Source organism: Squalius cephalus (genome assembly GCF_949319135.1).
Source record: "Squalius cephalus genome assembly, chromosome: 9".
Lineage (NCBI taxonomy): Eukaryota > Metazoa > Chordata > Actinopteri > Cypriniformes > Leuciscidae > Squalius > Squalius cephalus.
In genome coordinates this window covers 18,229,206-18,255,530 of record NC_137130.1, presented here as the reverse complement: position 1 = coordinate 18,255,530, position 26,325 = coordinate 18,229,206, and the positions used below count along the sequence as shown (strand labels likewise).

General features: G+C 37.0%; 1 protein-coding gene across 4 annotated transcripts in view; it reads right to left on the bottom strand.

Moving 5' to 3' along the window:
• Positions 1-26,325, bottom strand: part of acvr2aa (activin A receptor type 2Aa) — a 51,774-nt gene that overhangs the window by 15,599 nt on the left and 9,850 nt on the right. Inside the window, exons 2-5 of one of the 4 annotated variants that reach the window (XM_079882342.1) lie at positions 17,724-17,934; positions 15,462-15,613; positions 8,106-8,260; positions 3,495-3,518 (exon numbers count right to left, since the gene is read on the bottom strand). In XM_079882342.1, coding sequence (XP_079738468.1) covers positions 3,495-3,518; positions 8,106-8,260; positions 15,462-15,613; positions 17,724-17,934 — 542 coding nt within the window. The remainder of the gene's footprint in view (positions 1-3,494; positions 3,519-8,105; positions 8,261-15,461; positions 15,614-17,723; positions 17,935-26,325) is intronic. The other 3 variants (XM_079882344.1, XM_079882343.1, XM_079882345.1) reach the window with 3 other exon arrangements.

Here is a 26,325-nt window from a genome sequence, read left to right as displayed (position 1 = left end):
ATAGCTAGAAGCACCGAGCCCAAAACCACGCTGCGTTTCCACCGTCAGGTCAGAAGCTCCGCAGCGCTTCACTAAGACCCGCTCATAACACGCCTCTCTGGAAGAACAAACCCATCATTTCACCAACAAATGGACGTTTAATCAGAAAACTAATCAGAAAGAAATCACTGGAAACTAGCGAGATTGCAAAATGAACATGATAAAAGCGACCGTTTGTTGGCATTTTTGTTGTTTACTTAAAGATTTAAAACCCAAGCATTGATGTTTTACCACAGTTTTACAATAATAAGTGATACATTGATCATAAGGAATTAATTATCCAAGATTGCACTCCTGAAAAAAAGGAGTTGCTTTATGTTATGACATATACGGAGCTAAATATGGATCAGAGAGTCCGATATAAAGAGACGAGATGTACTGACAGATTAAAAAAAATACACGATTGTGATCGCCTATATGATGCTTGATTTCTTCAAGCGGTTGTATTTACCATGTTTACTATGGTAATTATTAGTGTGCATAGTCTTTTGCATCGCATATAAATATTTCTGCCTTACACAGTGATCAGAATCCACATCGGATCACAAACAGAAGTTATTTCAAACACTTGCTGCTGTCTGAAAGTGAGTTTTGAGCTAAAATGATTTTAAAAGTTGCTGATGTTGGCTGGTATATGAAATCATCCGTGGCACTGCCGTCTCCTGACTTAGGCAAACTCCGCCCCTGCCCATGACCACTCCTCAAGCCCGAACTGGCGGGCCAAAAAACCCTGGCCATTGGCCCGACGACGGCCGATCAAGCCCTATGATCAAGCCCCAGAAGTGACAGTGGACCGTCAGTGGAAACACGGCTAATGTTAGTCTTAAGTGCTTGAATAGGGGAGAAAAAAAACAGCTTTATTTGGCCTCCCTTAGAAACAAATGCTCAATAAGTAGGTAGGATGAAGAAAGGCTGTCCAGGGAGCACCTGCTGAAATGTGGTTTGGAGTTCAGGCAAAAGTAGGACAAATGGAGAACAGGCATGTTTTTATATGTGGCCTACATTTCCACCAACTGAACATGGAGAGAGAGCGAGAGAGAGAGCGAGAGAGCGAGAGAGCGAGAGAGAGAGAGAGAGAGAGAGAGAGAGAGAGAGAGAGAGAGAGAGAGAAGGCACCGATTGTTCTGAACCGAGACTCCTTAGCATATGGATCTGGGTTGTTAACTAACTTTTTTCCAAGTCCTCAAGGAAACAAATGCCGAAGAAAACTACATCACATGACTGTGGGTGGGAGGAGACGAGGTTAAAGAACAGAACATCCATCATGCAGAGAAGAAAACAAAAAACGTTCAGGAACCAGGCGAAAAAGCGAACACTTCTGAGATGGCAATGCTTTGCTTTTACACAAACCGAGAGAGCTGACAAGTAATGAGGGAGGATGGAGGTAGGGGAGGGACTGAGCTCCTGAGGGGGACGTAACCCTGACCTCACACACCTACACCCACACAGGTCAGGGTCATGTTTACTTTTCCATTTGCCCAAACGTCAGTCACTATACAGACACCACTTATAAACATGATGACAATAGGTCTTATGGGAAGTGTCTGCCCCTGGGGCGGCAGACGTGGATGGAGGCAAAGGCTGACATTTTTAAAGCATTCCTTTTCCAAAATAGAGTAAAAGAAAGAACAACACAGGTAATTTAAGAGGGCTATCCATCTACCCAGATGCCTGTGGCAGATATAGTATTTCAGAGAGCAGGTTACTGGAGTTGTTTGTTGTTCAAAGTCTGAAAATAAAGAGACCAGTGGAAAAAGTCCAACGGACATTTATTGTACGGGTGAAGCATTCATACCACAGATGTCCTGAATTCTTATTTCTTAAGCACCCTATAATTTTTGTCTGAATAGTTTTAATAGATTAAATTAATCTGATGCAAATAATGTTTTTATTGCACTCAAAGCTTTAAGCATTGTTATTAAGTCTACTGTAAATTTTCTGTATGGAAAAAATAATTCGATTTCTATAACAAAAAAGCCTCCCCATAAGGTCCATGACTGTTTACCAAGACTAAACTTTTTGAAGAAAGCAAATGCATTTGGGGGCTTTTGATCTCTTGTGAATTATTTACATACAGTTGTTCATTTGGAAGACACATTTAGACCAAAGCAATACACAGCGCTTTGCTGTAACAAATGGAAGCGTAGGCAGCACATATACAATGTAATGCAAAGCAAAATCCTTACAGAACTAAATAGATTTCTAAGTGCCAGAGTGCATCTTATAAGTTCTGACACAGGGATGGATAAAAGCATCAATGTGATGTTTTGTAATAAATCTTCAGGATGGACTAAATCTGTCATCAATTGAGCAACAATCTTTGGCTCCACACACACTGAATGACTAGTTATTTACTTGTTCTTGGACTGCCCAACATTACTGTTTAAGCACCTTCTGGGAATACAAAGTGATTAAAAAAGTTTTAAAAGGGCAATATCTAATACTTTTGCAGGACCCAAGGTCCACTTATAATGTTAATCAAGTTTTCCTGGACCAAAAGTTAAATATTCTGGTCATAATTCAGTTTTTGCATACCATTTTAAACTTTCTGGCCCTAGGAAAAAAACAGACTGCTTTTGCCGTTAGGATGACATAGAAAATGATTGCTGAGAAAACATAATATAATCAATATAATCTAAATAATCACTATACTGCTGCATTTCTTGCTGGGAGGGGGAAAAAAATCCAGTTTTACATAACTTGACCCTTCTAAAACTAGCAAGGCATTTTTAATATTTTGCCGTTTAGGATTTATCTAGCTCATGGACGAACATCTGTCATGAAGCACATTCATACAAATGTAAATAAAGCTCAGGACTCATTAGAGAATAATCTTGGTTCATTCCAGTTTTTAAGAGTTTTGCCTCTCTGGCAAAAACTACCAAAACAGATTGGCAAACGAGTGTTGCACAGGCCCACAGCTTCACATCCATTAAACTGATCAAACCACAGATTTTTCATGTGCAATTTGTGCTATTCTTGCTGAAAGAGAGAATGTCCAAGGAGTGACGCTGATGCAATATGACAGTTTGCTATGAATCTTTCAATATGACAGCAAATGTTTCATATGTTAAGTACAATAAAAACACTTTAAGCTGTTCCCCATTCCCACATTCATAACATTCATCTTTGCATACATTTGCTGCATGCTTGGAGACGTGCATTCATCAATCTCAGTATTGCCGTTTTACCATGCACCTAAATCAAGGGATCTCTGCCTGAATCCCCTGAATCAGAGGGGATTTCGTTTTTGTTATCCGTGCACTGAAATTCAGAACATCACAGATTGATGAGGCAATGTGCAGGGATAAACACAAAATAAAATCAGTGGGATATTATAGGAAAATGTGCTAACGAAAACAAAGGGGTGCTTTTGATAGCAATGAAAAAAGGTTTAAAATGAGGTTCCAACATAATCTTGAAAAAAAAAGATGAATGAATCAGGCTTCTCTTACCTCTATCATTATATGAAAGGCGTGCTAGTTGAGGAAGGAAAGAGGAAATCAAGCGTTAGTTTTAGTTTAACGTATATGAGATGGAAAGACGAGATGGGGAATTTCATGGTTTCTGGAAGACGGGTAAATCCATTTCACTATTTCAGTAGGAAAATTTACTTGCTGGCCAACACAATATATTTCTACAGGATAACCCAGTTTTGTCTGTCCAAAATATTTAAGATTTATGTCAAGCCAAAAGATAGGAAAAGGATTTTGTTATAGTCTAGAATCCATAAAAAATTAGTTAACAAAAAAACTTTCTTCTACTTTCTTTTGCTACTTTAATGTGCAGAAACTAAAAGTAAGCCATTCAGAGGTTGACCATCATAGCAACACTGACTGAACCAATGTCTTATGTTAGGGATGGGACAATCTGTTTGTCTTTTGGGATTTTCTATTTTTACAATTCTGTTTGGTGCAGCTTGTGTTGCAAAAAGCACATATTTCATATTTAAGATGAAAAAGGAATATACTGGTTTAGGCGTGGGCCTCAAGTAGATATTCTGATTAAAAATCTTGCCTTATGTAGGAGAATTTCTGGCTTGTGTGCAATTTTAACTTTATGTAAATATATAACTGGAAAGAATGAACCTTCTGCCCAAGGACACCACTCAACAGTTGCTGCTCGCACCTGAGGCAAAATCTGCATGTTACAGCAACTGCCAGACTTCCACAACATACTGAGAGACTTCGCCAAATAAAAAGGAAAACTAGGAAAATTTCAGAATCTCAAAAAAGCAAACACCAAAGATAGAGTTTAAAGAAAATGGGACATGAATCGTTGTTCAGGAAGTACAACAGATCTCCCTGCATTCTCAGAGACTTAATATTGTACCATACTCTTCTCAAAACAACCAACACTTAGCACACATTTTTGTGCAGGACTTTTTGTGAAACTTAAACAGAAAATTATAGAGAATATGGTGTTTTCAGAGCCATAATGCAACAGTAACCACATCCTCCCTATCCATGCCAAATAATAATTTTTAAAAAGCTACGAAAAAATATAAAAATGGCGATTTAGATGAAGAGCTAAATAATAATGAAAAGCTAATAATGCACAAGAGCTAAAACCTGAATATAAAGAAATAGAACCAAGGCAATGCATTGCACATGAATGCAGGAGCTGACCTCATGGCCTTAAATACTGCAAAACGCATGCAGTTGCATGAATCTCCGTTCTTTCCTGAAACAAGAAATTCCCTTCTTCACCATGAAGCCAAGCACTTAATGCAGTTAAAGCACACTGTGCTCTCTCTCGAGGGGCATGTTGGGTCTTGGGCCCTTGTAAGAAAACTGTTAAATAAGCGTCTCTCTGCCTTCTAAATGGTACAAGACTCTAAACTGGAGGCTGGGGGCCAAATGTTTCAAATAAAGACATTATTTTTAACTACATGCTTTAAAATGGCCTGAGAATTGATGGAGGAATGTTTCAATCAGAGCTATTCAAAACAATGTTGATGACAACTGATTAGGGCATCAAAAATGTTGATGCATACAGCATGCATTGCATCCCATGTAAATGCATACAGCAACCACCATCAGGCTACCATCCAAATTTAAAGATAGACCCATTTAAATGAGATTTACAGTGCATTTAGGAGTTTCAGTGTAGATGTTTATAGAGATAATATCAGTGAGTAAATGAACTGACCAAGTTATAGGGAGACAAGAGAGTAGCCTTTAACCAAACATATATAGTCAAAGTCAGGCAAATCTCGTGTTATTTATATTTACATATTTAAAACATTGTGAAAGTTAAGCTCAAAGCTTCGTATAAAACTCCAAAAAGGAGGGATGCTCCGATCGATCGGCTGCAGATCGGTATTGGCTGATAATCACATTCTACGACTCGATCCGTAGTCACTAAATTTGCCCGATCTTACAAACCGAGCCCAATTTGATGTTGTAAAACACGCGATGACGTCAAACTTTAGCGCTGCAGTAGCCTGTCATGTTCTAAAGAAATATCACGTGGAGGAACAGTTGTTTAAGGATTTAATACAACAAACCTGATTCGCTGCCTGTGTCATCTGCTCTCAGTGTCAGAGGTGGGGCTTAGGACACACACACACACACACACACACACACACACACACACACACACACACACACACACACACACACACACACACACACAGAAGACAGCGACAAGGAACCTGAGTGTGTATGATTACCTGCATCTGTCAATCTTCAGGTCCTTCGTGAAAAAAATCTATTTGCCATTGGTTGTCAGAAGATGAATCTACCTTTGTCGTAGTATCCTTTCAATGTCCAATGTAATTGGATTTCCCATGACTGGCGTCAGCGCTGTTCAATGCCATTGATCTCTATGAAGTGCAACCTTAACCTCAGCGTTACCCACGTTGCTCGTCGATTGAGCCTTGTAAAGTGGCGCTCAAAGTTAAATTAATTTGAATGAATCGTTAAAAATTCATTAATAATCAATCTGCAATTTTAAGTGTAATAGTTGAATGAACGGTTTAATGACTCACTCATAGAGACAGTCCCTTGGCACCACCTACTGCCGTAACAACGTAACAGCACTGACTGACAGCCTGCAATTGTTCAGTCTTGTAGGCTCTTTAATAAGCCAAAGTATCCTAATATTGATAGTATTTTGCGTAAGCTCTGTTTTTAAAGGCCTATTAAAATGTTCACTGTAAAATAAATATCGAGATCAGTATCGGCCGATCAAGATGACAAGAAATCGGTAGTCGATATCAGTATCGGCAGCAAGAATTCTAATCGGTGCATCCTAACTAGAAAGGGAGGTTGTAGCAGCAATATAATGCATCAATATCAAAATAAAGCACAATGTTATTTATCAACAGAAACTGAGCAAGCTTTTGGAAGGTATTGGTTTCATCACTGAAGAATAAAGAGAACTTTAAAGCCTTTTTCTGCACTCAAATGCGTAATTCAATTAAACAGATTTTCAAAGAAACTACATTTCTAAGCAATTCAAAACAAGCAGATTTCTTTGTGGCATTTTGCAAAATGTCACACTTTCCATTAGAAAACCATTTCTGGCAATCTCCCAACGTTTGTGACGCAGTAGAGTAAAAGCTTTGAGGCTTTAGACACAATTCTGGAGGAAATGATCGATCAAAAGAAAAAGTAAATTAATATACTACCATTCAAAAATGTGGAGTAAGATTTATTTACTCACAAAGGCTGCATTTATTTCATCAAACATAAGTTACAATTAAAATATTGTGAAATAATATTTAAAAGTAAAATACCTGTTATCTATTTAATTTCATTTAAAATGTAATTTATTCCTTTGTTTGATCAACATTTTATTATAAGTTGTGATGGCAAAGTTGAATTTTCAGCAACTATTCCTCACATGAGTCACATGATCCTTCAGAAATCATTCTAATATGCTCAATATTTTCAGGTTTTGTTGATGAATAGAACGTTTAAAAGAACAGTATTTCATTAAAACAGAAATCCTTTGTAACAATGTAAAATGTTTAATGTGTCCTTTAAAAAAAAAAAAAAAAAAAATGTAATATATATATATATATATATATATTACTGACCATAAACCTTTAAACGGAAGTGTAAATAAATGAATACAAAATAAAACTTTCTCCGCCTCCAAAACGATTTTCTTTTTCACCAAGCCTCATTTTCAAACTTGTTCCCAACCACCTGTCATATACAGACTGCTTTTCACAATCCAATTAAGAATTAAATTCCAACAATTACAATTTTAGTAGCTACAGAAAGGTTATGGTAAGAATATACCATTATGGAAGTTGCAAACACAGTTTTATATTGACTAAGTGTAGTAATAGTCCCTGAAGACTTCTGCCTGCTGCATTAAGAACTAATAAAGCTTCCAACAATTCAAAAACAAGTTTGGGCTGATTATGATATTTGATATCAGCAGTGCTGTGGGGATGGTTTATCTGTCAGATCTGACCTACATAACACTGAAACTCAATCGGGGAATTCCAAATGCTCACCTGACTCAAAAGTAACCCTTTGTGCTACCATACGGTCCCATATATCATCCCAGCACACGCTTGTAAATGCATCTATTCTGACCTGCCAAAGATGTCTCACAATGCTCAACAGTGAGGATTTTTTCCCACTGGCCCAGTAGTTCAGATTTTCACTTCACTGGCTGAATCTATAAAGCTCTATTGTGTAGTTCAGAAGTAGATGTGAATCTTAACACTAGTCACACACAGGGGGTAAAGGTCACCTGATTGCTTGTGTCTTGTGCTATGTCATTTTTGTTATCTTTTGTTTATTGTAAGAGAAGAGGGCATCGAAACACAACAGTGTCCTGACAGATCTCGTTTGATTTCAGCTGACAGTGTGTTTGAGCTTGAGCTAGTGTGACATTGAGCACATTAGATCCCTGAATTCACTGTCATTCATGTCAACAGGAGGTTCTGCCCAGGGGAAATAACAGCTCCCCAGCACAGTTTCTAGTGATATGAAAATGTCCTGATACACCGAAACTCACACACACACACACACACACACACACACACACACTAAAAGTGAATCAAATACATGGATTATATACGTATAAAAGTATCAGATTACCTGGGTAGGCACCAGAACAGGTGGATACGCCAGCTTGTGTTGCCGATACATCCAGAAGGAGAGCAGGACAATGGCAGCGATGCCCATGATGGGCACGATAGAGTACAGGAGGGTGCTGAACAGTGGTGGCTTTTGGGTGAAGGGGTTGGATGTTGCTGGGGAGATAAAAAGAACGAGAGACATCAGTATCAATCAATACTTTTTATGTACTTTTAATGTACTCTACCACTCAAAAGTTTGGGATCTGTAATGTTTTTCAAAGATTCTTTTCTTATGCTCACCAAGACTGCATTTATTTGATCCAAAAACAGTAAAAACAGTAATGTTGTGAAATATTATTAGAGTTTAAAATATCCATTTTCTAATTCCTGAGATGGCAAAGCTGAATCTGCAGCCATTACTCCAGTCTTCAGTCACATGATCTTTTAGAAATCATTCTAACATGCTGATTTGGTGCTCAAGAAACATTTTTTTATTATCAATGTTGAAAACAGTTGTGCAGCTTATTATTTTATGGATGAATAAAAAGTCAAAAGAGGTTCAAAAGTCTTTACAGTCACCTTTGATCAATTTAATTCTTGTCCTTGCTGAAAAAGTATACTTAGAAAAATAAAAATAAAAATATGACCTTACTGACCCCAAACTTTTGAAAAATAGTGTAATCTGTGACCAAAATATTACTAACTAGAAAATGAAAAGAATATATTCACACATTCTGTCATTCTGTCTGTTTTAGCCATTGTGACTTACAAATCAATCCACAAAATTACAAAAATAAGGAAAAATATGAAACAAAAAATTCTCAAGACCCCTGTGTTTGATTCAATGTGCTTGTGTAAAGGCCTCCATACATACAAATACAGTTACACTTTATTTTAAGGTGACCTTGTTACAGTATAATTAAACACTGAATTACTGAGCAATATTAATTAACAACATATACTTCCTATAGGGTTAGGGTTAGGATTATGTTTGGTTTAGGGTTAGATGCATTTGCTTATGCAAAAATTACAGTTATTATTACTATAGTAACTACATGTAACATGTAACATTGCAGCCGATCGATCAGAGCATCCCTAGTTGCCACAAATACTTATGAGAAACAAATATGCTTGTTGTATTCTACTAGTTAAGACTGTTACAATATACTGATTTGATATAGGTAATTATATTTTTACAGATACCAGTTATGATCATCATGATCATATTTAATAAATTATGAAAGTAAACATTTCTAATTTGTCTGTAAAAAAAAAAAAAGCAAAGAGTTGGATCTCATGTATGCATATAGAGAGTCCACATTCTAAGCTTTTACTATTATTATTATTATCAAATTAGTGTTTTTTTTAATTTAGTGAACTGCTCCCACTGAAAGGGCTGACATAAAATAGATAAATACAAATGAATAATGAAAATAAGTAAATAAAATAAACAAAGAAATATCAGCATTTCCCTCCTTTTTAAAGGGGGGGTGAAATGCTATTTCATGCATACTGAGTTTTTTACACTGGTAAAGAGTTGGATTCCCATGCTAAACATGGACAAAGTTTCAAAAACTAAGTTGTACGTTTGAAGGAGTATTTTTGTTCCAAAAATACTCCTTCCGGTTTGTCACAAGTTTCGGAAAGTTTTTTTCGAGTATGGCTCTGTCTTACGTAAGATAGGGCGGAATTTCCTTATATGGGTCCTAAGGGCACTTCTCCGGTAAGATCGCGGCCGCGCGCGCACTCGTAGACCAGAGCAAGAGAGTGAAAGCAGTTCGCCATCAAAGCGCCCTGCCCGGCTTTTGGGAAGTCAATGTCACCAAAGAAGTGTGTTTTTGGTTGCCAGGGCAAGACAACCCTGCACAGATTCCCAAAGAACCCAGCGTTAAGGAACCCGTGGATGGAGTTTGTTTTCCTGAGCATAAACGGAGTTGTGTAAAGACTGTTGTTCCCTGCATTTCGACGATGATTGTTTTATAAACAAAGCCCAGATCTACGGATTTGCAGATCGTCTAATGCTTAAGGATCGAGCAGTCACAATGATAAAAATTCGCGGTCGTGCGTTGGAACCGGACGGTGAGTAAAACTGTTTGTTGAACAAATATCTCTGTGTGTTGTCACTAGCTTGGCGCGTTAGCACAGCTAAGCTTCGCCCACACGGCCCGCCCCCAGCCGCTCGGTTTTTTCCGGAAAGACTCGGTACAGCCTATCTTTATGTTAAAAATTTAATAAAACAAAATACTTTTTGGAGATATGAAGGATGCAATATTACTCTATAGGTACTCAAGATTAACAGGAGATTGAGTGAAAATGAGCATTTCACCCCCCCTTTAAAACATATATGCTCTTTGGAAACAACTGAATGCCACACTTTATTATTATTGGTTTAATAAGAGATACGAATGTGAAAAGGGATGATATCAGCATTACTTAGCAGAATCTCAGATTCTAATTCCCTCAAGAGGAACAGCACACGAACACAAGACAAATGTGAAGTCTAACATACACCTTCTGTACGTTGCATTAGCGAGATTCGCAGTGTGCGTTGAGAATCTCTCACTGCATACTTATCTTAAGTCCCGCACCTTTTGAACTTGCTAATTACAATTCTTACACACCAGCCTTGTAATTCAAGGTTGGTTAGATTCCCTGAAGGCTACTGACAGATTCTGCCTTGTGCAAACAGTTTTATTTCCAATGCACATGCATCTATGCAAATGCACATTCCCGTTAAAAGCAGTTCAACAGAACTGCACGAGTGTGTGCTTGAGGGAGAATAGCGTGTGTACTTAGAGCACACGGTGGTCTTTGGTTTCTATGCATCTAGTGCCAGATATCGGACTGGGCCGTGGCTGTTCGCCAGAGATGCAGTGATCCCTCATCCTTGTGTTATGGCAGAGCATTTCCCATTCGCCAGGGTTGACTGCGGGACCATGTGCACAACCCCCCCGGTCGAACTTCGGCTGAACCTGTGTTAGCTTTGGTCCAGCAGAGATCCCATTCGTGATGCCATTTCTTCCCTCTCGTGCCGGCTATGGACTTGGAAGTGGGTTAAGGACTCTGGATTAATCCACAAGCGGAGGAAAAAACACATCCACCCCCAACAAACCCACTCTCATCCGACCCTACTTCACCCTTCCCCCATTCAGCGGGCAGAATGGCCACATGCAGCCGCGGGGCAAAAAAGTACCCAGTCACAAGGTCATGAAAAGCACACAGCTCCATGCTCGCAGAAAGCGAGTTCTGAGAAACCCCAGTGTGCTTTGTGCAACTCTCCGCGTCCTTGTGGGTTTTTGCATTTCATATCAAGATCATTCCATATGGAGTGAGTCAGTGCTGGAAATAGACCCATTACATAAGCACAAGTGAGACCCCCCCCAACCCAACCCACCTCCTCTGCTACTGAAGTACTGAAGACTCTTCTACCCACCACATTTGCACTGATACAGACAGTTGTTGTGTCAAAACTCATCAGGCGGAGCTCAACCAGTGCTGTACGCAACTAAATCGGGAATCTTTTAAAGCGACCGCGGGTAGAAGATAAATCACGATTGCTGAAACGTACAACAGCCCTCCTGCAGGGAGCCGAGAGCAGTGGCTCGCTGATATGCCTCCATCCCTCATTTAGTTAAGAGGATGTTGATGTCAGTGTTTACTCAGAAGAGATAAAGCGACCAGATCAGCCCCAGTAATCTAAAAGACACAGTCATCTCTGAGAGCACGCTATGCTGTTAAAAGCCCAAAGACAGGAAAGCAAACTGGTGCAACGAAAGCTCTGATGTCTTTATTACAGAATCACTCAATAGATAGTTGTTCAGGTTGTTCAATTCATGTATTTCTGAGGATCTACTGCAGTGGATGAAGAGCTACACAGGCGCAAACTCTGTAATGTTAAGCTTAGTCAAGTTACCATGTGAAACACAAAAGTGTAAAATTAAAGTAGTGCTATTTCTTTCATACATTTCCAAAGAACTTAAAAGAAATTTTTTTCAAGTATTTAGCACCAATTTGTGTTCCAATGTGATGCTGTCAAATTGATTGTGATTGTATGAATGCACATTATAGGTCACTCTGTTCCAACTTCCCAAACACACATTACATCCCACAACAAAGCTGTTTTAGCCTTACAATTTGGTCCATGCTAAACAGTAACAAGTACTATTTTTGTAACATATGAATGTTGCTTTTCTTTTCTTTTTTTACAACAAAAAACCTGTTGTTAATGTGTATCTTGTGTGTCAACACATTTTGAAATTATCAATAGCTCGGCAATTAGACTGATGTAATTCTCACAAACCTAAAGCACACATCACAGCAATGATTCCCTGTAATTAACTAACACCTGTGTTGTGTTGACATGTAGTTGTAACACTTTATGCACTACTACATATCGACAGAAAGTTCATCAGCCAAACTTATTTATTATATACACTACCATTCAAAAGAATGCTTTTGAAAATACTTGTAATCGACAAGAATGCATTAAATGGATCAAAAGTGACAGTAAAGTTATTTATAATGTGACAAAATATATATATATATTCCAAATAAATGCTGTTAAGTCCTGAACAAAAATGTTATGTCCCAAAAAAAAAAAAAAAATTAAAAGGAAAAAAAAAATGTTTCTTGAGCAACAAATCAGCATATTAGAATGATTACTGAACGATCATGTGACATTGAAGACTGGAGTAATGATGTTGAAAATTCAACTTTGCCTTCACAGGAACAAATTACATTTTAAAATAGAGAATAAAGTTTTTGTAATTGAATTGTAATAATTCTGAATATTACTGTTTTTACTGTATTTCAATTAAACAACTGCAGCATTGGTGAGCTTAAGAGACTTCTTTCAAAAACATATAAAAAAAAATTAGTGCTGGGCAAAGATTAATCGCATCCAAAATAAAAGTTTGTGTTTGCATAATATATGTGTGTGTACTGTGTATAATTATTTTGGATATATAAATACACAGATATGTATGTATATATTTAAGAATTTGTATTTATTTCTATATAAATTATTTATATTAATATATAATATAAATTATGTATAAATATATATACAGTATATACATGCAAATATTTCTTAAATAAATACATGCATATGTGTGTATTTATATATACAAAATAATTATACACAGTACACACACATATATTATGCAAACACAAACTTTTATTTTGGATGCGATTAATCGCGATTAATCTTTGCCCAGCACAAAAAAAATCTTACCGACCCCAAACTTTTTCTGGTATAGGTATTAATAATAATAATGATAATATCGATATAAATCGATCAGTTCAAGACCAATGCAATCTTTCTGCCTCTAAAATACAGATTTTGAATTAAGTTTTAGAGCTACTTCATTATTATTTATAAAAAAAAAGAAAAAGAAAAAAAGCTTAAGCCACTGCCACTGCTTCAGCTCCATTCAATGTTGGTCATAGCTTGTTCACACAAGCATGCTAAGTTTTTTTTCTTTTCTTTTTTTCGTTTCTGATGTCAAAAATAACCTGAATTTATAAAAGCCTCCGGTAGCAGCAACATCACAACGATCAGAAACCTGCAGCTCTGAAAAGAACTTCAACTCCACTAAAGCAAAGCAAAGGTTATGAAAAATGAAAAGCCCGATGAGCTGCATCAATAAGGTGACATATGAGACAGACAACAAGCTCTTCATTCAAAAGCGGAATAATCCACAGCCATAAAGCTGTGCAGTAGTCACAAGAAAAGCAGATGTGTATAAGAGCCAACACATGCAGCAATTAACAGAGCTTTTGTCAGTGGAGTTCTGGTGGCTTGGTCAATAAGCATATCAAAGCATACCTTCTGATCAAAGAAATAGAGAATTATCTGAACAAATGAATAAACATAACCAACATTATAAAAGTCCCTAATATCTGTAGCTTAAAAGCACTTCTGTATTTAGATCATTTCAAAAATCAAATCTTAAAACTGTATTTTCTACATTCACAAGGAGGGCACAATGGATTCACTGGAACTCTACAATTATGCAAAAGCAAAATTACAAACTCACGAGAAACTATCAAACCCAAAAATCTCACAGAAACTGCACCTCATCAGTGTCACTAGCTACGTTCATGGACAACTTTTGAATTATGATTAATGAATCCGAACGTAGTGTTTACATGAACTCTAAATAAAGTGATGGGGTTGATGTGTCAAATAGGAATTGATTTATTTGGCATGCGCACACTGCACGAATATACAGTTTACCACTGTTTGCGCATATTCTCCTAAATTTCTTCTTTTCTTTGATTTCGGGTCCTAATTAGGAGACAACAAGCACATGACCCGTTGTGGCTTGTTGCTTTTATTAAAAAAGCAGTAAAACGCCCATTCCCGCACCCAAAACAAGGCGTCTGTGAATGAGAGACCTAAACAAGGACTGGTGGGACGTTGTCCTGCTCCACTTCACAGACGATGAGTGGAATGAGAATTTTAGAATGACACGACAGTCATTTATGACACTATTCAACATCAACAGCTCGTTCCTTGCGTCACAAGTCATTATGCCATTTCTACATCATTGCACATGCGCAGTTTTCTTTTTTTCGGACTGTGCTAGTAGTCCGATTACAATCAGATTATTAGGGTCCATGTAAACACAGCTACTGGATATTAAATACAGACACATAGGATATTAAAAATAAATGCCAAAAAGCACACCGAAAAAATCTTCAGTTGCACCATATGTTTCCAACAGGAACTAATAATGAACATTCACACCACTGATAACACTCTGAACAAGTCGAAAATAAAATTAGGCACACTAAAAAAACAGCACCTTCAAGACAACCAGTTGATTTAATATAAACATCATAAAAGTTATATGTTATGATTTTCTGGCGAAAAAAAGAAAGTGGATGTTTATATATTACATGTATATACTATTCACAAAGTTGTCTTTCTAATATGCACTTTTTTTACGTTCATAAATAACATGAAGCACAAAACACTGATGTACAGACTATCAGAGAAAGTGTTCATTATAATGCAACAAAAACACAGTTGTTACAAGGCAGGTATGCATTGGATTGTTTGTGGTGCTAAAACGGGGCTACACACATACCTCATAATTCAGGATATGAAACATGAAGAAAAAAAAAATCTAAAATGGATTGTAAGAGTATATGAAAAACACAGTGAGCCTGTTATGACTTTTGACATACTGAATAGTCACGAAAAACGCCTGAGAGGTGCTTTGAGGTAATCTGATAATTTTGATGATGAGGTTTATGAGGGAATATAGGCTATGATGAGACAAAGACAGAAAGGAGTTCCACACCGACAGAATCAAACACCAGCACAATTACATCAAAGGAAGAGGTATAACTGAAGAACTTCCAATACCCTTAAAGACTTTGCTGTTTGTGTCGCTGAAGGGAGCCTTACTCTGAACTGGCTGCGTGTCTGGGTTGTAGAAGAACTTCTCGTTACACATGTTACCCTCACAGCAGCAGAAGAACACATCTGGGTCCTCCTTCTTCTCCACACACTCGGTGCTGTAAGATAAAGAACAAGCAGATCTGTTTGTCCACAACTGAGGTTCAATTTTTTTAACCACTCAAATACTGAAATTTCTAGAACACAACACATTTTTCACCAAATAACAGAAAGGTGCACAAAACAGTACATACTGATTACATACAATTCATTTGATTAATTAAATACATTTAATGTAATTAATTTGATTATAAAAAAAAGATTGGCAGCACTTTTTTCCCCTAATTTTTGGCAATTAAATAAAGATTGCATCACATTTGGGGATTATTGAGACATGCGTGCTGCAAGGTTTATTTGGATTTCGCTCGGGTTAGAGAGCAAACAAACGTATAAATGCACATGGGCGGAAAAATGCCTGAGCCAAAGAGATACTTTTTAAAATCTGGCAGCCCACATCAAAGCAGAGCTCTCAGGTTGGCTTAAAGAAGATAAACAAAGCTTAGCAGCACACCAATAATCCTTAAGATACACACACAGGTGGAAATGAAAAAATAAAAGGGGAATGGATGACATTCCAGAGGCATTTAGTCAGAAAAGTGATTCGGTTACTGTCTTGCGACGCACACGCACCATTAAGCGATCGCAATATTTGCTCAACTACTTAAGGACTTGACATGGCAGAGCAATGTGCATGAAAAAACAAAAAACATAAATCCTTCCAGCGAGGGAGGTAAACGGGTTTAGCAGCATGTTAGGACAGGAGAAGTGCTGCTTCCTTTGCACGCTATCAAAACAGCTTCGTTCAGGAGAAGCACTTCCTGATCTACCAGCGGTGCTACCTGTCACATAGGGGCAGATGCGTTGATAAACCTGTTTTTAATATCTCCCCTTTTATGGCCGGAGGTTACAAGGTTCACAACCAAGCCTAAACATGGAAACACGTTTACACAAGACTTTATCTGAAATACTGTTGAATCTTGAGAAGGAAGTGTTTGGTTAAATGAATGTGTGTCGTATACTCTCTCTGTAATGTGTAGAGCATTGAGCATGGACAATTTAGACTAAGTTAAACAATGCTTGAAAATGAAAAAAAAAAAAGGTATACACTACTGTTAAATTTTTGGGGTCGGTAAGATTTAGTTTCTAATGCTCACCAAGGCTGGATTGATTTGATCAAATATTTAAATGTAATTCATTCCTGTGATGGCAAAGATGAATTTTTTAGCAGCCATTACTCCAGTCTTCAGTGTCACTTCAGAAAGCATTCTAATGGAAACATTTCTTATTATAACCAATGTCGTAAACAGTTGTGCTGCTTTAAAAATAAAAATCTGGATTCTTTGACAAATAAAAAGTTCAAAAGAACAGCATTTTTAAATAGAAATATTTTGTAACTTTATAAATATCTACTGTTCCTGTACAATGTAATGCATCCTTGCTATATAATAAAATTATTGTTTCTTAAAAAAAAAAAAAAAAAAAAAGCATCTCTTTTTCTTCTTCAAGAATCTTCGGAGACCTTCCCGCAGTTCTTCTGGATTTAGTCTGTCTCAGTTTTTTCTGTTTCTTCATGTAATCACTAACGGACTCGATGATGGTGAGATCAGATCATACTGGCTGTTGTCAGATTCCTTGTGCATACAGAAATCTCACTGGATTATTACAATTAATGGCAAAAAGAATGTTTGGAAATCTTATTGAGCCCCAAATTTTTAAATGGTAGAGCCCCTCACACTGCAATATTTTTACAAAATGACAATAATTGTACAAATGCTGATGCAAAACAAGTGAAAAACTGCATGTGAGGAGCAAAAACATCTCTACTACAGTTACAGTTTTGGAAACTATGATATAGGCAGAAATGAATGCTGATCGCAAGGGCAGTGCTCGAGGGTTTGACCACGCCTCTATAAGTTAAATCAAAACAATCGCTATTCAGAGGGGAAGGCTGTGACATATGACTACACTTAGCACTGAACATGACACTTAAAATGATGCTGATCAATATTGACGGAGGCTACCAGTCAAAAAGCCTCACAAACTGCTGGGTTATCAGTTTGAAGCATTTTAACAAATCATTCAGAGCGAGCACTGAATAATCATACAAGATTCACTTACTGAAGCACAAGTCATTGTCTCTTTCATTTAAATTTGGCTCAAAATGATTACCTGTCATAGCAGTTGACATCATCAAGCCAGCAGCCTTGCTTTACTATTTCAACTGATCCTGACACATTTCGCCAAGTCGCGAAGCAATGAAGCCTCTTGTCCTTTTCTCCCACGCAAGACTCAATACCGCTGCGGTTTCCTCGGTTCTCCAAGCTGGGGCTGTAGTTGTAAAAGACACACTCTTGTGTCTCTGAGCGGCCGAGAATGGCACCTGGAAAAAAAAAACCACAGGGGAAGCTGTTAAGACATGGACTGCCTGCAGTGGAAACAGACACCTGCTGTACTGATCTCTCAGAAGACTTTAACCACAACCCAAAGTGTAAAGCTCAAACCCCAACCATCAGTCCATCACTGATTAGCAGCTGAAAATCAATTAAAGATGACAGGCATTGGAGGAAAATAGCCGACACACAACTGTTTTAAACCAACCCAAAAAAGTGAAATCCACAAATGGGATTCTTAATTTTTTTCAGAAGCTACTCATGAATTACCATATGGTTAAAAAAAGAAAGCGAAACACTGTGTTAAAGCAAAACATTGCGGTTAACCAAAAAAAAACAAAAGCAAATGTAAGGTAGTGAGTGTGATTAACACAGATGGGCCACTTTGAAACAGGATGTGGCGTTTACTTTTTCCTAAAACAACCGCAACTCAGATCGTGCTTGAATATGGCAGTGATGTGATGAGTGTTAAGAAATTATCCAAAACACAACCCATGTCATCACCATCACTTAACACACAAGACAAAAATCCAGAGGATTTCATGAACAAAATAAAGAGCAAATAGTGGATTGAGATTCTAATCTAATTCTTTACTTGCTAATCCTGATCAAAGACACCTGGGATCTCGTGCAGGTTGTGCAAGCTCGCACGACTAAGTCTCTGTCTGGACGTTTACATAAGATGCGTTCTTGCACTCAAAAACATTTAGACGGAGCGTAACAGAATAGAATAGAACAGAAAGTCAAGTGTTAGAAGCACTAGTTTGGCGGCAGTCTTGCATCTATGGGAACATTGGTGATCCAGACATTTGGCTTGAGCTGATGTTCACATATTGTGCCACAAGGAACAGTTTATGCTTTGGGCCAAGTATTTGAGGACTGGTAGCACAGGTTTAGTGGCAGCACCTTGCTGGATACATTTGAATGGAACACATTGTGCATAAAAACACAGCAATAAAGTGATTACAGGAACATTCTTCAAATGTCACAAACTGCACTTTAGTATGCTCCAAAAATACATAGGCTACCACTTCTTATAGTAAAAACAATTAATCATTAAGTAAGTGCATTTCACAACTACATACAAGTAGGGGTGGGCGGTATACCAGCAGACACGATTAACCTGTTGTCAACCGGTAGATGTTTTTGACTATCGTCTCTATCGCTGTTCCGCTGACGTTGCTGTGCTACACGGTCACGAAAGCTTATCGTTTGCATAAGCTCAATTAGCAGCGAAAGACCACTCATTTTGCTATATGTGCAGCACGCAGAGATTGTTTCTCTGCGCTGACTGTGAGGCGTGCGCACATGAAGCCTTGTTCAATTGGGCTTGAACGGTTAAATACACATACTTGTGTATCAAAGTGATCATGTCTTTGCAAGTAAACACAGCCATTTATGTCTTAAGTGAACGTAAACAGTTCACTTAAGAAAACGCACAAGTATATTGGATCAGCGCAGTCGGTTTTAAAGTGACAGCATCCAAATTTACCCGCTGTCGTTATTAATGTTAATCAAACAACAAAAAAGAGAAAAATACTTGCACTGCTCTTGACTGAATCATTTAATTTACACAGTGAAGACTATGCAGGTTTTTAATACATTTGATTACTTTCTACAGTTTATTCCTTATTTCTAGTCCTTGAAGTTTTTTCATATAGGTCTATTTAATTTGTGTCTTTGTTCAATTGTAGTTTGTTTTCCTATGCATGTCATATACTTTCTTTCTTTATCACTTTTTCACTTGTCTTCAGTGAGCTTGAGTTTTTATTACTTATATTATTAGTTGTTTTGTGAATTATGAAATTTCAATGGTAACAAAAATGTTGATATCATAAAAACCTTTTAAAAAGCAAAAACAACTATATTGTGATTTACCGTTATCGTTAGCTAATAATAATAAATGTTTCTTGAGCACTAAATCAACATATTAGAATGATTTCAAAAGGATCATGTGAGATGTGAGACACTGAAGATATTGATGCTTAAAATTCAGCTTTGCCATCACAAGAATAAATTACATTTTAAAATGTATTAAAATAGAAAACATTTCTTTTAAAGTGTAATACAATTTCACAATATTACTGTTTTTACTGTATTTTTGGTCAAGTAAATCCAGCCATGGTGATTTCTTTCAAAAACATGAAAAAAATCTTACCCTCCTCAAACATTATTTTGAACAGTAGCGCATCTATGTGAATACATGCAAAATCACAGAAAGCTCACTGTGTGTTTATATGACAATGTATAGTTAAACATATCTGCAACAGGTTTTGTTTTAATGAAAAGTATTTTAATAATAAAAATCAATAATAATTTGTTGGAAAAAATTGGTATTGTTACAGTTTATCACACAACAAAAACAATATCCTGAAGGAAACATCGGAGTACTTTTTTTGTGGTGGGAATTAATCTGCTAATTGCCATTCAGTGGGGATAAATCCTCAGGATTTGTTCCAGAGACACAAGTTACCATTATTGGGATTAGGAGGAAATCTTCTGGAATTACTGTCACATCCACATCAAGGCAGAGAAGAACGATGGTGCACAAGACGCACAATGATCAACAGAGGACGAATCGCATTTAGCCTACTCATCTTAAATGACAAAAGGAGCACCACAAATTGCTCCAATGCCTTGAGCATCTGTTAGGAAACATCTAGAATAAATTAAAAACTAATTACAAGTGGCAAACATAAGGGAATTACTCACCTGCCCTGTCCACTAACAAGTAGATGGCTCAATAAATCTTTGACCTATATTCTACGGCTGCTCTTCCTGACAACAGCCCTTGCCCCTCCGCTGAGCTGCTCTCGGTTTTTAATATGAGACGCTGGGATACACAGACTCCTCTGAGTCAGCAGGGTTACACGAGGTAAAATGGCAGAGTGCACTGTAAATATATGGAGCTGGTGGAAGAAGCTTAAAACACCCCGAACACGGCCAATGAATGACAGCCAACGGTATGAGTGAAAAGACCACATGCCATAATGTTAATAATGGATCATGTATGGTGGTTTCCTACACAAAATAAACTTGATGACCAACACTTTGCCTGTACATTAAAAACAAGCTGCAACGTCTTTTGAAAGGTTTTGACAAGAAGAAGAAGTGGGCTGCTGATGGCATGTTTGGTGCTTCTCAAGCTTGCATTTTCCATCTCTGACATTTTTAAACTCTTAGCATGGAGCCATGGACAGATAGAGATTATACGTTATACATTCCAATGCATTCATGTACATTTTTACTCATGAACATTTGTAATGTATATTCTATAGGGATGTAATGTCTGAGACCAATATTGAACATGCTTCTATTTAGCATTTTTTATGGGTTAACACTTTAGTTTATGGTCCAGTTCTCACTATTAACTAGCTGCTTATTAGTACTTATAAAGCACATATTAATGCCTTATCCTACATGACCATATTCTACATCCTTACACCGTGTCCTAACTACACGCGACGCGCGATAAAAGGTATCTTTTCCATGTTAATCAGAGTTTTTGTCCTAACCAGCCGTGACGGCGACACGCGACGATTCTATTTTCTATTCTAGTTTCTATTTTGGAACAACAAACACAAAGTGTGGCAATGATAATCTCAGGTACTGTTTATGTGCTTTTAACTATTGACTATTTATAACTATATATAACTATTAATAAGCAGTAATTAGCAGTTTGAGGCAAAAGTCATAGTTAATAGTTAGTTAATAGTGAGAATTGGACCCTAATCTAAAGTGTGACCAAATAATGTTTGTACCTTATTACATATAACCAGCATAAAAATTTGGAATTGAACTGAAAAATGATTTGGGAACATCCAACAAGCATATTGTCTTTCAATGGAAGAACAACATCTGACCATCCATACAAAGGTTCACATGATCAAAGTCACAAATTTGATTATAAGTGACCTAGAAGTGCAGAATGTGAAACATTACTGTATTGTACATAAAAACTTTTCTGTTTTAAGCTTCTTGTGCTGTGACAAATTAATCTCACTGAGAGCGAGACTGCACACCGACTTTCCTATCAGACACTAACTGTGTTTACATGGACCCTAATAATCCGCTTGTAATCAGACAAGTAGCACAGTTGGAATAAAAAAAGTCACCGGAACCACGTCAACCGGAATGAATTGGCCAAATCTGATGAAAATTTCATTCGGATTGTAAGGGGTGGTTTAAACCTTTTCGAAACAATTTGATAGGACATGTAAACACTTGATACAGGGAAGTATGTTATTTTCTATTTTCTGTCAAATTTTAATTCTTAGCTGTCGGTCCATGGAGCATTAGAAAGAATTATGAACCATTTTAAACTACCACTGGAACAAATAAACTGCACATCTTAAATCCTAAATGGCTAGTTGTTGTGATCTATAAGACTGACTGCCCACACATTTGCATGTGATCAGACTGAATCTGAATGCTTATTTTCAGTCATGCCTATTAGTTCCTTTAGTAACGATGCAGACATCAGTACTCAACTACCATAACTGTGTGCAGGAAAAGACGCATAGCGTCTAGATGTACTCATGTACTGCATCGGACACCAAGGGGCCTCATTACATTTGCCATTAAAAAGTGAGTTGAGTAATCAGATTTATTGGTTTAAAACACATAAAATCGTCCATGTAAACACACAGAAGTGCTTTTATGTGGCCTAGGACAATTGAATTGCAATCAGATAGCTATCCAATTACTTAAGATGCAGCTTCATGACAAGAGTAAACAGGGCCCAAGCGCCTTCACACTACAGTTTATGGTGCGTCAAATGTACTGCCATTGAGATAAATTGCAATAGTGCGCTTTAAAGACAGAGAGCAAAACTCTCTTAAGCGCTCAGTCAGAATGTTCAAGATGAATGCGAGTGAAAATATATCTGTGCTAAACTTAGCCTCTAACTCAAACACCGGCGAGTGAAATCTAACAATTTACTAGCCAGTGGCTATATTAGACATTCGTTAGTCACCTATTTACTCTCATTGTAGAGGGTTGTGAAGACAGAGCAAATACTGTACCAGGCACTGCAAACTCACTGTTCGCGATGCTTGAAATATTGGAAGATATTGAATTGGGGGTGTGGGTTTATATGAATGTATCTTTGAAGGGAACTGACTGCTTTCAGAAAAGTTGATGGAATTTTCTTTTCCTCTTCCCGCCGTATAAATGCGTATTAGTGTTTACAGTGGTAGTGTTTACTGCTTTGTGTACAGCGGTAACCAGAGAAACGCTATATTGCTGCTGTTCCATAAGCGCCACCAAACTGACAGAGAGTGAATTTGCATTTTCATTCAGTCCGTCTGCTGTTTTTGCTTTGTGCAGTTGTTTTATGTAGCATAATTTAAAAGCTAAAGCTAAAGTCAGACCATGTTGTTTTTGCTTTCAATCTTGAAATTATACAATCTAATTTAAATAAAAATCAACTGCTCACACTACATGTAGCATTTTTGTTTGGATTGATTAAAATGGAGTGGTTGCATCTAATTTCAAATCTTGCTACAGACATTTTTGTGTAAGGTCAGTTTGGCCCCTAATAGAGCAAATAAACAACAAATAATTTTGCTATCTCTAGAAATATCTGAACTTTAAACCATCTACTAATGTGAGCTAGGAAATCTGATTCCAAACACTTTATTTGTGCTTTTCTGACCACATTCAAATAATCATTTGACTGAGATATTTAAAAACTGATTTGCACTGCCTCTGTAAACACTGAATTAGTCTGTGTCCACTGTAAGCCAGTTTTCAACAGTCCACCAAACCTTTATAGAACTAAGCTGAATATAAATTTATGAATATAATGCATAAATAAATACGCAATGTTGTATATAAATGCTGAACCTTAGTTATAAACTCTCTCAAATAAACAGAACCAACAATAAATGTGCTTTAAAGAACGTGCTGCATAATTGGGCATCTTAGGCTGTGCTACTATTGAGAAGCTCAGACAAAAGCCCTCTCGGCAGTGTGAGACCTTGCACTTTACCATTACAAACGCACTTCCTGGCATTCATGTCTCTAAAGTTGCTTCCAAGAAATGTTCAAACCCGGATACTAATAGAATGAAGCAAATATTTGAGGAATTGTTGCACATTTTAAAACTAAACTCCTCCCAGATTCAACAAGCTAGTCATCAGACCCAAAATGATTTTATCTGCATTTAAAAAAATAAATAAAATAATGAGTCATATTTAGTTTCTGGGCATAAAAAGATTGAATGTACACTCATTTAATATTTAAATATATATATATATGTTTCTCAAACAACAAATACATTTAATAAAAAGTTTCATATCATGGATTTCTGAATCATGAATGAATGAGGGTCATACAATTAAAAAGGTCAAATTACGCTATTTGACATTAAGAAATGAATATACCTTGAAAAACAGTCAAGAAAGTCTACAAGGTTCCTCTCAGTGATATTTCCTTATATATGTTTGTCACAAAAAACAAACAAACAACAAAACAATTGTGTAAAACAGGTTGCATAGCTTCCAGTTCAGGTCATTTGCATACTAGCCTACATTACAAACATGTTACTCAAGATACCTTCAGGAGCTACACAGTAGAAATGACTGTTAGGATTATAACATTTTAAAAACTAAATTGCTTTAATACTTCTTTAGAAATATATACACATATAAGAGCTGCAACTAACGATTATTTTGATAATCGATTAGGGCTGTCACTTTACGTTCGAAAATCGATTGCACAATCGATCGGACCAACCAACACAAGTTTCGAAAAGTTTCGAAAAATAGGGAATCGATTTTAACCATGTACACTATTAATATTAAACTAATTAAATAAAAAAGATAGATGTAACAAAACTCACAAACAAGCAGAAAAAGAAAATGAAGAATTCCGAAAGTGCAGTAGGCGTTGCGAAAGCTAAAAAGAAAATTCCCCCCAATTTTACGCGCCTATAGTTTCAATCGGCTGCTGCTGGTGTTTTGCCAAACAAATGGAGGACAACGGCGATCAATCTGTGCGACATGAGAGACGAGTGATAACCCCTAATAACTTGAGGAGTTCGATATGGAAGCACTTCGGGTTTTGGACTGTAGATCAAACTATGAAGGAGGACAAAGTGGTATGCAAACTGTGCGATCGTGAGTACCCATATCACATTCACTTTTGAACAGTTAACGTAAAATAATTTAGATTTTTGAATAGCCTAAATCATAAATGCAGCCCTGTTGTAGACTGCAACAGATGTTTCTAGTCCACTGTCTGATTTGGAGAATGAAGCGGCCCTGCGTGTTTATCCTACACGAACTTCATGTTCAATGTAGGCTAGTCCTTCAGTGAATTTGAAGTTTTATTTTCAACCTCTTTTCATGGGCTACAATCGCCGACGTAGGCGAAATTTGTTTGACATTTCTAATCGTAAACACAGCCATGTTGAAGCCTGCAGTAATGTTTTTCATTGATGTTATGGCAGTCCACTCTGCTTATTGTTTTTTGAGAATGTTGCACTCCTGCTTGTCATTGCGCACGAAACTTCACGCCAATAAATCATCAGAAATATTGCTGACTTGTGCATCTCAAGCGCTCTCTTTACGTTCGTCCTAATGCCTGTAATTGTCCGTGGATTGGCCTATATTTGGCGTTGAAAATGTAAACGTCTTGGAAAATCGATTTTACAATCGATTCAATGAACACATGTCTAATCGAACAGGATTTTTTCACAAAAGTGACAGCCGTATAATCGCTTAGTTAGCTGATTATTTCTTTGATTAATCGGATTAAAAAGCCCAATTTTCCTTTTTTATTGACCAAAAAAAAACAAACAAAAAAAACACACTATTCCACGTCCTGGCCAAAACTAACCTTCAAACACATTTGCCAACTGATTGCTATGAAAACATAGTAAATAGGCCCTATATCTATGCTATGTAAAAAAGAGCTATAAAGCAAAAGAACAGTTTAAATCATATCAGCCATTAATCATTAAAGATAACAATAAATATAATAAATAAAAATAAAAACACAAACTAAGTGTTAACAAATGGAGAAACACACACATTCACTCTGGAAACAGTAACATTTTACTGTAATTTCTTTATGCTGTAAATGTTAAAAATGTCTTACATTTATATTTAATTACACACAGTTATCCCTTTACAGTTACCACTCTCATAAAATACTTGAATTAGCCTACTAATACACAGACTGTCAGGACGAGCATTCATGGAAAATGGAAATACTTGCGTGAATCGCGTGAGTGGCGGAAGTTTTCAGTGCACGGTGGGCAGACGCGACTAATTGATAATGACATTTTCGTTGTCGATGCTTTTCATTAGGGCCCGAGCACCGATGGCGTGAGGACCCTACCGGAATTGCTCCGTTTATTATCGATTAGTTGTTGC